The sequence below is a fragment of the Arabidopsis lyrata genome (assembly GCF_000004255.2).
Source record: "Arabidopsis lyrata subsp. lyrata unplaced genomic scaffold ARALYscaffold_6, whole genome shotgun sequence".
Classification (NCBI taxonomy): domain Eukaryota; kingdom Viridiplantae; phylum Streptophyta; class Magnoliopsida; order Brassicales; family Brassicaceae; genus Arabidopsis; species Arabidopsis lyrata.
The window spans coordinates 22,119,899-22,134,991 of record NW_003302550.1 but is presented as its reverse complement, the minus strand read 5'-3'; the positions used below and the strand labels follow the sequence as shown (position 1 = coordinate 22,134,991).

The window sequence follows — 15,093 nt, the reverse complement described above, 5'->3', positions numbered from 1 at the left end:
TTCCGCTTTATTCTAAAAAATCACACTCATGTTACTTATACGCGTGAATGTGTATAAATATATATATATATATATATATATATATATATATATATATATATATTATTTTTCATAATAGTATGCCATCTTTTTTTTTGTCAAAAATCTTACATTAATAATTTTGACCTAGATTGGATTTCAAGATGAATTTATAAATCAGAAACTAAAATTTTGTCAAACCAAAGAAGAACTCTCTAAATCGACCCGAAAAAAAAAGCAAGAAATAAAATGATGCACAATTTAATTCTTCTTCAGTTTGAAAGATATGTCCATTTATCGATGCAGGTTTTATCTTTTTTTTTTTTTTTTTTTTTTTTTTTTTGGACAAAGCGATGCAGGTTTTATCTATGATCAAAATTTGAGTGCTACAAATTTTCCTTCGGTTTTTCACTCGCTCGTGCTATTACAATGAGAAAGGACCAAAAAAAGTCAAATAATGAGAACAAACAATCGAACATGTGCATATTCCTAATACTATATATACATATTTGTTTTGTGTTCAAAGCCTAAAATACTATAATTGATGAATTTTCTTATTTAATTTCCTTTGACATGCTTCATATCCTCCATGGGCAGAACTATTTACCACTCTTTTTTAAACCTACATATCAATCTGATCAGTCGAGTTCGAGTATGTTCTATGCTTGCTAAGTCACCCAACGAATTTGAAAAATTAAGTTGAGACAACGCTAAAAAATATTTTAAACTTATTGATTTGATTTCCATCTATCTATTTGCATTTAAAAATATAAAATATTATAAACTAATTTAACTTATTTATATGGTCCATAGAGTGGGTCTTGGGTTCACGGGATAACCTAATTTTCTCCTCTTGTCGCATCTCAGACCAGATGATTAAAAAATTACGTATCCATAGAATTATAACAAAAGGGCAGACGAGTCTCACCAAATTCCTTGCTGGATTAAATTATCACATTAAGAATGTTTTCTGCACAATCCGTAGTTTTAGACAAAAGTTTTTAAAATTTATGCAGAAATCTGGTTCAAGTGTCTGCAAAATGATATTATCAAAGAAAAACACACATTGCTAAAATAATCATTCTTTTCGGCCATGTTCGAGGAAGTTGTGCATATTTCTTACGGCAGTCCTATCTGACTCATACCAAAATTCTTTTTTTGCTTAGAAATTTTGTATATGAATTTTTATGTGCTTATGAAATTTTATATAACTTTATATCCAAATAAGAAATCCAAATATATCAATATAAACAATTTTCTTTATTTTATTCAACTAATTTTCCATATCATTTCGAGATTATATATAGATGTATTTCTACCGAAAAAGAAAGTATTGTATTTTATTGGATTTTGTACGTAGTTATTTGCTCATATATTGAAAAAGAAGAATAAAATATTAAATATTCTTTTATTTTTTAAAAGAAATGTGTAGTTAATGTGTAGTTAATGTGTAGTTAACCAAATCGCCTTGGTCCAGTGGTAAAGGAGAGAAAAGTCTCCGCCATCTGGGTTCGAGTAGCATTGTCCACCGGAGTTTGAATTTTAACATGGTTTCCCCGGATCCCATGATTAGTCTTTGGGCCTAGGAAACCTTTAAGATCATCTAAGTTATAAAAAAAAAAAAAAATGTGTAGTTAATTCTGGAGTTTTTATTTTAAAAAGAGAATCGGCCGGAAAACAGTATATATATTTACATGGTGTGTAAATCTAGTGTTGTAGATGTTGCTTTAAAGATCAGCGAACAAAACTTTCACATTTGGGAAGACAACTATGATTAAGAAAGTTAATCTTTTTTGGGTTATACTTTGATTCATGTTTCAGATATATGCATGTGTTAGAACTTTTTCAATAAGTCATACATATTTCATATTTGTCTTGAATGTAGCTTAAAAAGTTTATTTTGCTTTGTGATTGGTTTATTTTTATCTTATATTATCTTCTTGAAAATAACTATTAAGAAATCAAATCCCCTATATATTAATTGAGAAGCATTTTAAATAAAAAACCTTACATTCACGTGTGATTTACAAGACTGCCATTCTGACATGTCGCAACCAGAGAAACTCTGAACAAACTTAATAATTGTTCAATATTTACTAGACTAATTACATATAATGCCATTAGTGGTACAGTGGTACTTATGCATATTTTTCCTCTATATTTAAGAGATTAGCAATTAATAAAAGAAATTAATTAATAAAAACTATATATATTGACGAAACAAGTAAAAAGTATATAGCATAAATCATGATGAACAATATATAATATAAATGTTTATTATATGTTTTGTACTTATATTTTCTTATATGTTTTATAAAAAACATTTAGAATTTTAACATATATGACATTTTATTTTTTGTTATAAATTACAAAACATCTAAATATATATGTGAGCCCATATGTTTCTTAAATATATTTGGAACATAGTTTTACATAAATTAGTTAGTAACATTTCATTTATTACACATTCACTATGAACAATATTTCAATATTAATCTATGTTAAAAATGTATCCGCTTACTCATTATTTTCAATATTATTTCTTTTCAAATTTTTACCTTATCAATTTATTAAAACTTTTACACGGTTTATTCAATTTAATTAGTCATTTACTCATTTTAGTTACAATTTATTTACAACCCAATACATTATCGTAACAATATAAATTGATTCATAAAATGAGGGATATGCAATAAATCAATCCTAACTACATAGAATTATCAAGAATAATAAAGGATAATAAAATTTTATTACGTTTAAAAAATAATTATTCATACTCTTTTCAGTTTTTATATTGAATTGTTTCCAAAATAAAATCTTAATTAAAATACAAAAAATATTCGAATATATTTCAGAATTATAGGAATGATATTTCAAAAATAAACTTTGGTCAATATTTTAATTTAAAATCTTATTCCAAATATGGAATATCCTAATTCCTAACTAATAAAATCTCCAAAATATATGAGTTACTAAATCATATTCAAATATTCACACTTGTATATCAAGTGATAATATATAATCGGTTTCCAAAAAATTGTTTATATATTTCATATAACTATTTCTTCCCGCACATAGTGCGGGTAAATCATCTAGTTTGTATTATTTATTTAGAATTACTGTTTTTCATTATTTTAATTTCAAGTACGTTTTACCAGCTAGCGCTGAATAGTTTTAGACGACTCCGCAAGGCAAGAAAAAATCGGATCAAATCGTAATACATAGAAATTTGTTTGGACCATAAGAGGCTACGTTAGGTTGGTCCGATGGACATTCAAATATAATTCGATATATAATTTTCTAGGACTATAATTTCCTCCTAGATTACGCATAACCTATCCATAAAGGCGAATTATTACACAATTTTCTATTGGTGAGATTCTAAAGGTAGAAGCTCTGAAGTAAATTGGCTACGATCAGCCAAAGAGAATCTGAATAAAATGTGCAATGAGGTCATGAACTGATGATGGCGGTGATAGTAACAGCATTGACAAATTGACAGATCCAATGTTTTCTTAATTTACAGAAACAAAGTCAGATTTTGAATTATGTAGATAAGCGCAAATGAAATATCAGATATTTTGTAGAATTATAATTAAATACAAATAATTGATCATAGTCAAACAAGTTGGATCCTCTTCACGTCCTTCAAAAACCCTATAAATAACCACAACTTCTCTTCATTTCTCTTCATCTTTCTCTCTCAAACACAATCAATAATCCTTAAAACACTGAAGAAAAATAACAATGGCTTCAAAGAACTCAGCCTCTCTTGCTCTTTTCTTTGCCCTCAACATCCTTTTTTTCACCTTAACCGTTGCTACTGATTGTAAATGCAACCCAAGTCCTAAGCACAGTCCTAGGGTCCCAACTCCTAGGGTCCCAATTCCTTCCGTACCAACTCCTTCGGTCCCAACTCCGAGCACCCCAGGCTCATCTAGAAACTGTCCTATCGATGCTCTCAGACTCGGTGTATGTGCGAATGTCCTAAGCGGTCTACTTAACGTGCAGTTGGGACAGCCATCAGCTCAGCCATGCTGCTCGCTCATCCAAGGTTTGGTTGACCTCGATGCTGCGATTTGCCTCTGCACTGCTCTTAGGGCTAACGTTCTCGGTATCAACCTTAACGTTCCTATATCTCTTAGCGTTCTTCTCAACGTTTGTAACAGAAGGCTTCCGTCTGGCTTCCAATGTGCTTGAACGATACGATATCAGCAGTTATCCTTACTACTCATGCGCACAGTGTTCTCTTTAAAATCATTACCGTTTGAATAAATGCATGTAAACTAGATTTTCATGTTTAAATCTGAATTTGTTTAAGTGATATAATAAACATGTGAGAGTTTATAGTTTTTTTTTTTTTAAACATTTCCCGTCTTCCCCATTTGTATACTTTTGTAGCAATCTATTTCGCTATTTTCAACCTCTTTAATGAAATAAGTTTTGTAACCAACGTCTTATTTTCAGATTCTTGCATATGGATTTTTTTTTTCTATTTTACCATGCATACGATGATACGAATGGTGGGTTATGTTCGGATTGTGCATGACTCGTGACAATGTGTAAATGTTAGTTACATTAAGCTCTATGATACAGAATTAAATTTACGTATGTGGTGATCCACTGGGGAATTTGGATCACCCTTGCAAAGATATATCTATGAACAAATATAGTCAGAAAGAATGAGTAGAAGAAATAAATCTAAGATTTTGGATAACTGAATATGAAAATCGAATACCATAATTTTATGATATTGCCGTGTATACATATTAAAAGTCCTTGTAAATGAAATATTGAATAGTATTTGGAAATGTTATGAGATTATTGTTACAATATATAACCTAATAAATTGTACCCCCTACCAAAAAAAAAGATTATTGTTACAATATATAACCTAATAATTTAAATTTAAAGTTTTATTTGTAACACTTCGATTTCAGAAAATATGATGGTACATGAAAATTATTATCTAAAAGAATTTGATTGGCTATCTAACCATCAAAATACATTTATATTTTCGGTCAATCATCCTAAAAAAATTTTAAATAGTTGAGATGAAGCGATTTTAGAATAAATAACCTACCAGAAAATAATTTTTGATATCATATGAGTGGAGACTTAACAAAGAAAAAAATCACGTAATGATTTATAAGATCAGAAACAAGTTTTTGAGACCACTGTTAATAGTAAACCGACCATAAGCGGAGCTTACAAATCGAAAACATTACATTATTAATTTATGAAATATATGCAATAAAATAAATCTAGTCAAAATGATCGATTGACCAGAGTTTATTTGCCGAGCTATATCCTCAATGTCACCAAACCCAATTTTTGGTGGGTTATATTTTTTACTAAGTGAGAGGAAAGAAAAGGTGTGTTAATACCACTTGACTACCCAAAAAAAAAAAACTAATAAATAAGCTTAAAATCTATAGTAGCTAACTTTAATAATACTTAAATAACATCTTTTTGTAATATACATCTATATTATACGCAAAATTCTCATTTGGTTATTTATTTATTTAAAAAATACCATATATGTCAAATATGTAGCAAACTACAAAAGACTTATTTAAAAATATTTCAAAGACCATATTACTACTTACAACCTTGTTGGAAATAAAACTATTTGACATATCTAGAATCAAAATGAAATTGACGTTTAGGCAATCAAATTGACGTTTGTGCAAACTATATGAAAAAAGTATTAAATAGCTGCCCAATCAAATTACATCCTCTCTTTTAAAATCATCTTCCCTATGCATATTATGTGTCCATTTCACTTTGTTAATTTTTCGTCCTCTTTGTTTCTTGTGAAGAAGTTTGAAATATTTTTTTTTATTGTCAGCTTGAACTATTTTGTGGTCCTAGGATCGTTGAAAATATGTATGTCTTTGACGAGAAATGTTTTATTGACTTTAAGTAAGAGTAAACCAGTTTTGTTCTCGTGGAAATATCAATGGTTTTTTTTTTTGCGTTACTCTAATTTTCTAAAATATGAGTAATTTATATTTATTTTTTGTTTTAGTCTATTTTAGTTTTTTCTCAACATTTCAGTTGATATAACTGATTCATGTGTCGTTACTTAGTTCGTTTTTCTTAATACGTTGGTTAAGTAGTTGTAAAATATTATGGCTTAAGCTGTGTTACTGCAATGTTAAAGATGAGTTTTGGGTCTAATCACAAGTTTGGCATAAAGATTTAGGTTGATCAAATGTACTAATTAACTTTTATTTAGTTTATGATTGTTATAAAGTAGATGGTTTTTTTTTTTGTTTATAATAAGTTTCGTCATAAGAACTCTTTGTGTAAACTTTCTTTTTATCTTTGGCAATTGTGTCAATAATTTATATTTATTTATTCGTTTTATTTTTAGTTGCATTTTCTCAACATTTTAGTTAGTTCTTTTTTTTTTAATACGTTGGTAAGGTTGTTGTAAAATATTATGAATTACATGCATGGCTTAAGCTGTGTTACCGCAGTGTTAAAGATGAGTTTTGGGTCTAAGCACAAGTTTGGCATAAAGATTTAGGTTGATCAAATGTACTAACATTTATTTAATTGATGATTGTTATAAAGTAGAAAGGTTTTTCATGAGAACTCTTTATGTAAACTTTCTTTTTTTCGGGGTTGGATTTCTAAACCATTCTAATTTTTATAATCAATTGACAAAAAATCAAATTCTTCATGGATCAAAAATAGTTCCAAAGTTTCATTTTCTGTTTGTCAATGATTTTCGTATTTTCCGTTGTTAATGACGAGCGAAACATTTAACGAGTTCTTTACAAATTTAAACAATGAAAATGTGTGATTGGGATTAACTAGGCATCGTAGGGCTGACTTTTAATTGGAACCACTAATTATAATCCGTATGAAAAATACGAAGCTTCCAAAGATGAAAGTCAATAAAAATGTACATTTCGTAAATCTTTTTTTAAAAAAATGTGATTGTCAAGTCAACGTAACGTCTACACAAGACGACCCATACTTATGGCGAATAAACAAAAATGACGATCCTTTAACATCAGCGAAATATGGATTACTATTATATAGTTTTAAGTGTTCATTTAATAGAAATAAATATCTAAACTTAGCGGACTACAACAAACACGTCTTTGAGTGGAGCCAAAAAAAAAAAAATGTCTTGGAGTTCAAAATCGAAGATAGGCGCACCTAAATAAGAATTGAATTCCAAGATTTCAGTATTTTGGTTTTGATAAAATGATGATATGACTCTAACAAAGACAATAAAATGATGATATGAATAGGAAATATATTTAAAAGAATCGACTTAACAACATAGATGCATTATTTACCAAAAGCACTAGAAAATATATTTCCCCTTTATATATTTTTAAACATTTAAAGAAAAATGTTTTAGAGGAATTTGGCCTCACAAAAAAATGTATTTATTTGCTAGCTTTAACAAGAAACTTTATTTATTTGCAGTAAAATATAGCTAATTTATATTTCATCCAACAACTGAATATAATATACAAGTAGAAACTTAAAGTCACAACTTTGAAATTTATTTTTAATACGAACATCTGACCTTAACTCAAAATTTACATTCATACCTAATAATTCCGACGATCCCCCGTACTGCCGTGGTGGAAAGATAACCACTTGAAATCTAATTTTTTTGTATGATTTTCTTTAAAACCATATATTAAATTATTAAATGTGTCCATATCACCGTGTTAGTTTTTCTTGTTCTTAATTTCTTTTAAAGAATCCAAGTGTTATATATTTTCTTAATTGACTTTTTTTTTTGTCTTTGCATTGTTTACGATGATATTTTCTTTCGGTGCAAATATTAGATCTATCTTTTTTTTCGTTTTGTCCTAGCATTGCTAAAAATGATGAGATTTTTCTTTCGGGACAAAAATATTACTATTGACTTTAGGAAAACACTAAACAAGCATTTTCCGGAAAATCAAATGATATTGCGTGATTCCAAATTTCGAATATGTTCACATCTAGTTTCATGTTTTTTTTTTTTTTTTGTGAAAAGTGTAGTTTCATGTTTTTTTTTTGTGAAAAGTGTAGTTTCATGTTGTGGGTTATGCTCATGACATATTTTCTCAAAGTTACTTACATTTTTGATAGAACAGTATAAGCTAAATATAATCAGTTTGGTTTTAAGCTATCAGCTTAATTAACTATCGGTCGAGTGAACCCTGTGTATAGCTAGCATAGCAATTTAAAATTCAACCAGGATTTGTAATTATTGGGTTGTTAATTACGACCGGTTTTGAGTGTAGTTTCAATGGTACTCCACTTCCTACTCAATACTCATTATAAAGGACAACCATTTTTAATATAGTGGTGAACAATCTGGGGTACTGAACAATTTTGGGTAATACAATTTCTTTCATTTTGGAGTGGAATTTTTTTTGTTTATAATGTGATCCTTCAAATTTTGAAGTTGTTTTGAATGCCTGCAGATTTTGAAGTTGTTTTGAATTTTTGATTTTACAAAAACTAATTTACTGCCATTAACGAGGATGACAAAAGTAAATTTTAAAAATAAGGAATATGAAATTTAATAGATTTTGGTAATTTGTTCACATAATCCAAAAACTAAATTCTCTGGGTTTCCTCCAACAAATTTACGTGACATATTTTTTGAGCATTTGTAATTTTTTTAACTTTTTAATTATAATTGATTTAATAAATTTTAAAAACAAAACAGAAACTAAAAATTAAAATAGAAAATTGAAAAAACGTCTAATAATTAAAAAAAAAAAAAAAAACGAAACTAAAATCAAAAACCAAAAAACCTTAAAAACAAAAATCTGGTTTTACCCCGTTTAAATAGCCAATGAGCATTGGGTTCAATTTACATCTTTTTGTTTTTGTACACTTTTCGTATTTTTAATTAAAGAAAAACGAAATAAAATAATTTAACTTTTTTTTTTGAACAAATAAATAAAATAATTTACCTAAAACTGGAAATATTATACTCATGACCAGTCAACCTTTTCCTAAATAATCGAGTTGGTCAGGGATATAATCGAACACCCAACAGTAGAAACCACCCTTTTCCTAAACCCTAATCTAAACTACCCAATCTCTTACATATAAACTTAAAAACTACCCCACTCACTTAAATTTCCTTTTTTTTAATGTTAACTTAATTCTTTCTCTTTGTTTTTCGATTTTGTTATGTTAACTTTTTCGTTATGTTAATTTTGATCGCCAAGTTGTGGATATAAGGCAATTAGAACATGTATATATACTCTATTAATATATTACTCATCTTATACAAAATATCCTTGCTAAAAAAAAAGAAGACACAAAAAAAAGTTAGAGAAGACAAGTTTTGGTGTGTTGAAGAAACAATATGGTTGTTAGTCCAATTGAATTCATCGGAACAATTGTTACCGTGAGTTTGCTTCTCATACTAATCTTGGTAGCTATATGTGACTGTTTCACAGAAGACTAACACGGATTGCACCCTCCAGTCTCCAGTTCTGATGCTTAACTTTTATCATGTATCAATTATTTCTTATTGTTAATATATTATCAATTATTTATTTAGGTTATTACGTAGCTCATCAATATAGTTGCTTCGCTAATTCTGTTTTTATTTATTTTCATTTAGATTTCATGATATTGTAACCCTATTATTATTATTCATATTTATAAACCTTGCAAATTAATTGCTTTGAAATTCTCTTACACAACAAAAAAGCAAGATTGGGTAAAGATCGTACTTTGATAATTGCTAAATCATAAACAAAACTAAAACCCAATGTGGAATTAGAACCGGCCAAACCAAATCCAAGCTTATGTAATCAGTTAAATATATATTTCCAAATTACGCAAAACTGGAAATAATAAGCAACTCAATAATAGGAAAGACAATGGTTACTTAAAAAACAATTCTTGGGTTCACTCCTAGGGGTGAACCTCTTCATTCACCTCCTCTAAATTTAGCCAATGAAATTGTGCCATGTAAGATTACATTTAAATAGAAATAAGAAATTCAACTTAAAATTAAACAAAATAAAACAAATTAAGAAAATAATTTTTTTTAGAGAAATTGTTAAAAATGCCCCTTTTTCAATACCCCTTTTCAAAAATGCCCCTTTTGAGAGTCCATTTTTAAGTTTGTCCTCTTTTAATTTTTAATGACCATTTTACCCTTATTTGAAACAAAATTAGGTCCACAAAATACAAAATATTTTTTGGCGGGAAAAATGATCCCGCAATTTTCCCGCCACTACACTTGTCAAGACCTTTAATATACCTTGTAAATTTTTCCGTAAAAATTTTTCCCGCCAAAAAATTTTCCCGCACAAAAATTTTTTTTTGCGGGAAAAGTGATTCCGCAATTTTTTTGCCGAAATTTTTTTGGCGGGAAAATTTTTGGCGGGTAATATTTACAAGGTATTTTAAAGGTTCTACGGAGTATTTACAAGTGTTTTGTAAGGTTTACAATGTATTTAGAAGGTTTACAAGGTACTTATAAGGTTTTATAAGGTATTTATAACTTGTAAAACCTTATAAAAAACTTGTAAAACCTTATAAAATAGCTTGTAAAATTTTATAATATCTTATAAATACTTTATAAATACGTTGTAAAACCTTTTAAAATACATTGTAAAACCTTATAAATACCCTGTAAAAACCCTTTAAAATACCTTGTAAATTTTCCCGCCAAAAATTTCCCCCAAAATTAAAGACAAAAAATTTGGGGAATAATTTTTCCGGGAAAAAAAATTTGGGGGGGAAAAATTTTGGCGGGAAAAAATTTTACGGGAAAATTTTACAAGGTATTTTAAAGGTTTTACAAATTTTTACAAGTGTTTTGGCGGGAAAAATTGGGGGATCACCTTTTCCCGCCAAAAAATATTTTGTATTTTGTGGACCTAATTTTGTTATATTTCCTTATATATTTATGATATCTTTTATTAAAAGAAGGGTAATTTAGTCATTTTGTACATAAAAGGGGTATTTTTAAAAATAGACATCTAAAAGGGGCATTTTTGAAAAGGGATATTGAAAAAGGGGCATTTTTGTGAGTCTCCCTTTTTTTTAATCTTTTTGTTAACGTCGTTGACGTCTTCTCGCCGTTACTCCATCATCAATTTCGATCTGCTAAGAAATCTAAACCAAAACACAACTTGCTCGCAACGTTAATACTGTCCAAGTCTGAGATCAAACTAGAAGTTGCAGGTTTTGCAAAACCAGAAATACAAACCAACAGTGCAGGTCCCGTTTAACTATTTCAATTTTCAGAAATTTGAAAACAAGAGACAACAAGTCTCTAAACTCTCACCTTGTAGAGATATCGAGACACAAAACTAGAAGATTAATCTATTTGATTTGCAGGATATTAGGACCAAAAGACAATAAGTCTTGATTGAAATTCGATTGAAGTTTATTTGATTGAAGTTTATTTGTTCAAATAATAAACAGCTCGCGAGGCTCGCAAACTCTCGTCACAATATGAGTTTGAAGTTTAACCAATCACAACCGGTAAACTCAATCCGAGACTTGTAAACACTCACAAGCTCTCACACGTTTATGAAATCTTAATTTCAATCCGTTAGATGTTTGCAGAACACCTAAACCCTAATCTAAATCTCTTGGTAAAAAATATAAAAAAAACAAAAAGAAAGAAAGAAAAAGAGGGGAAGACGTCAACGGCGAGAAGACGTCGATCTCAACAAAAAGATTAAAAAATTATTTTCTTAATTTGTTTAGTTTTAAGTTGAATTTCTTATTTCTATTTAAATGTAACTAGGGGAGGTCCCCGCGCCCAGCGCGGGGTTGTATGTTGATTAAGACCAGAATTAATAATTAATATTTAGGGTTATCAAGTTAGGGATATTTATTGAATTAATTTTGTCAAGAGTCTAATTTTTATAACGACATTAATATAGAATTATGGTAAAACGCTATAACTTTTGATATATATTATTAGTAATCAACAATTAATAGTGTTTTTGAATCACAAACAATTATTAGTGTTTATATCTTGATATATATAATAGAATTAAATATAAAAAATCTATATATTTAAACCAACAATATATTAGCAACGCCCCGACCGCCACTGTCCATGGGTTCCCACGTCCAGTCTCGGTCTTTAGGCCCATCTTCTTTGTTTTGTCGTACTCTTGATTTTATGACATATTCATGCTTACTCGTTTCTTTCATATTAGCAACGCCCCGACCGCCACTGTCCGTGGGCTCCCCACGTCCAGTTTCGGTCTTTAGGCCCATCTTCTTTGTTTTGTCGTACTCTTGATTTTATGACATATTCATGCTTACTCGTTTCTTTCATATTTGTAATGCCACGACCGCCACTGTCTGTGGGTTCCCACGTCCAGTTTCGTTCTTTGAGCACATCTTCTTGGTTCTGTAGTACTCTTGGTTTTATGACATATTCACGCTTCCTCGTTTCTTTCATATTTGTAATGCTCCGACCGCCACTGTCTGTGGGTTCCCCACGTCCAGTTTCGGACTTTAATTTGGGCCCATCTTCCTGGTTTTTGTTGTATTCTTGATTTTATGACATATTCATGCTTTTAGATTGTATGTCACTGGAGTTTTTCGTAGTTGGAAACAAATAATTGAAAAATATAATCTCTTACCATATCTCTTACCTATGAAGTAAGTCATCTTGCTCTTTGAAGTAGTTATGTACGTAAAATTTCAATGGTATAGAAACAGGCATCTCTTTTGTATATATCGTGTCATATTTATCGTCCCTATTGTAGTATCTTTGTCTCTACCTTCGCCATTGGTCGCTGCGTAACCCTTCAGTTGATCTCTTGTTTATAAAACCCATATAAAAAGTTGTAAGAGAAATATCATTTTCTTAACTGTATCGTATATGTATTTGTAGTATATTGATCTGAGATTGCAAAGATGTATGCCTATCAAGAAGCTCTTAGCAAAGTAAACACTGAAGATAGGTACTAAAAATGAGAGGATTACAGAGAGCAAGTATCTATCCCTTAGATGCATTATTTACCAAAAGCACTAGAAAATATATTTCCCCTTTATATATTTTTAAACATTTAAAGAAAAATGTTTTAGAGGAATTTGGCCTCACAAAAAAATGTATTTATTTGCTAGCTTTAACAAGAAACTTTATTTATTTGCAGTAAAATATAGCTAATTTATATTTCATCCAACAACTGAATATAATATACAAGTAGAAACTTAAAGTCACAACTTTGAAATTTATTTTTAATACGAACATCTGACCTTAACTCAAAATTTACATTCATACCTAATAATTCCGACGATCCCCCGTACTGCCGTGGTGGAAAGATAACCACTTGAAATCTAATTTTTTTGTATGATTTTCTTTAAAACCATATATTAAATTATTAAATGTGTCCATATCACCGTGTTAGTTTTTCTTGTTCTTAATTTCTTTTAAAGAATCCAAGTGTTATATATTTTCTTAATTGACTTTTTTTTTTGTCTTTGCATTGTTTACGATGATATTTTCTTTCGGTGCAAATATTAGATCTATCTTTTTTTTCGTTTTGTCCTAGCATTGCTAAAAATGATGAGATTTTTCTTTCGGGACAAAAATATTACTATTGACTTTAGGAAAACACTAAACAAGCATTTTCCGGAAAATCAAATGATATTGCGTGATTCCAAATTTCGAATATGTTCACATCTAGTTTCATGTTTTTTTTTTTTTTTTGTGAAAAGTGTAGTTTCATGTTTTTTTTTTGTGAAAAGTGTAGTTTCATGTTGTGGGTTATGCTCATGACATATTTTCTCAAAGTTACTTACATTTTTGATAGAACAGTATAAGCTAAATATAATCAGTTTGGTTTTAAGCTATCAGCTTAATTAACTATCGGTCGAGTGAACCCTGTGTATAGCTAGCATAGCAATTTAAAATTCAACCAGGATTTGTAATTATTGGGTTGTTAATTACGACCGGTTTTGAGTGTAGTTTCAATGGTACTCCACTTCCTACTCAATACTCATTATAAAGGACAACCATTTTTAATATAGTGGTGAACAATCTGGGGTACTGAACAATTTTGGGTAATACAATTTCTTTCATTTTGGAGTGGAATTTTTTTTGTTTATAATGTGATCCTTCAAATTTTGAAGTTGTTTTGAATGCCTGCAGATTTTGAAGTTGTTTTGAATTTTTGATTTTACAAAAACTAATTTACTGCCATTAACGAGGATGACAAAAGTAAATTTTAAAAATAAGGAATATGAAATTTAATAGATTTTGGTAATTTGTTCACATAATCCAAAAACTAAATTCTCTGGGTTTCCTCCAACAAATTTACGTGACATATTTTTTGAGCATTTGTAATTTTTTTAACTTTTTAATTATAATTGATTTAATAAATTTTAAAAACAAAACAGAAACTAAAAATTAAAATAGAAAATTGAAAAAACGTCTAATAATTAAAAAAAAAAAAAAAAACGAAACTAAAATCAAAAACCAAAAAACCTTAAAAACAAAAATCTGGTTTTACCCCGTTTAAATAGCCAATGAGCATTGGGTTCAATTTACATCTTTTTGTTTTTGTACACTTTTCGTATTTTTAATTAAAGAAAAACGAAATAAAATAATTTAACTTTTTTTTTTGAACAAATAAATAAAATAATTTACCTAAAACTGGAAATATTATACTCATGACCAGTCAACCTTTTCCTAAATAATCGAGTTGGTCAGGGATATAATCGAACACCCAACAGTAGAAACCACCCTTTTCCTAAACCCTAATCTAAACTACCCAATCTCTTACATATAAACTTAAAAACTACCCCACTCACTTAAATTTCCTTTTTTTTAATGTTAACTTAATTCTTTCTCTTTGTTTTTCGATTTTGTTATGTTAACTTTTTCGTTATGTTAATTTTGATCGCCAAGTTGTGGATATAAGGCAATTAGAACATGTATATATACTCTATTAATATATTACTCATCTTATACAAAATATCCTTGCTAAAAAAAAAGAAGACACAAAAAAAAGTTAGAGAAGACAAGTTTTGGTGTGTTGAAGAAACAATATGGTTGTTAGTCCAATTGAATTCATCGGAACAATTGTTACCGTGAGTTTG

At 28.9% G+C, this 15,093-nt stretch overlaps 1 protein-coding gene across 1 annotated transcript; it reads left to right on the top strand.

The window, feature by feature from the left end:
* The first annotated feature begins 3,257 nt into the window (after positions 1-3,257).
* Positions 3,258-4,467, top strand: LOC9308729 (pEARLI1-like lipid transfer protein 3). The gene has a single exon (XM_002874731.2). The coding sequence runs from the start codon at positions 3,766-3,768 to the stop codon at positions 4,216-4,218; it is 453 nt and encodes a 150-aa protein (XP_002874777.1). The 5' UTR covers positions 3,258-3,765; the 3' UTR covers positions 4,219-4,467.
* Positions 4,468-15,093: the final 10,626 nt, after the last annotated feature.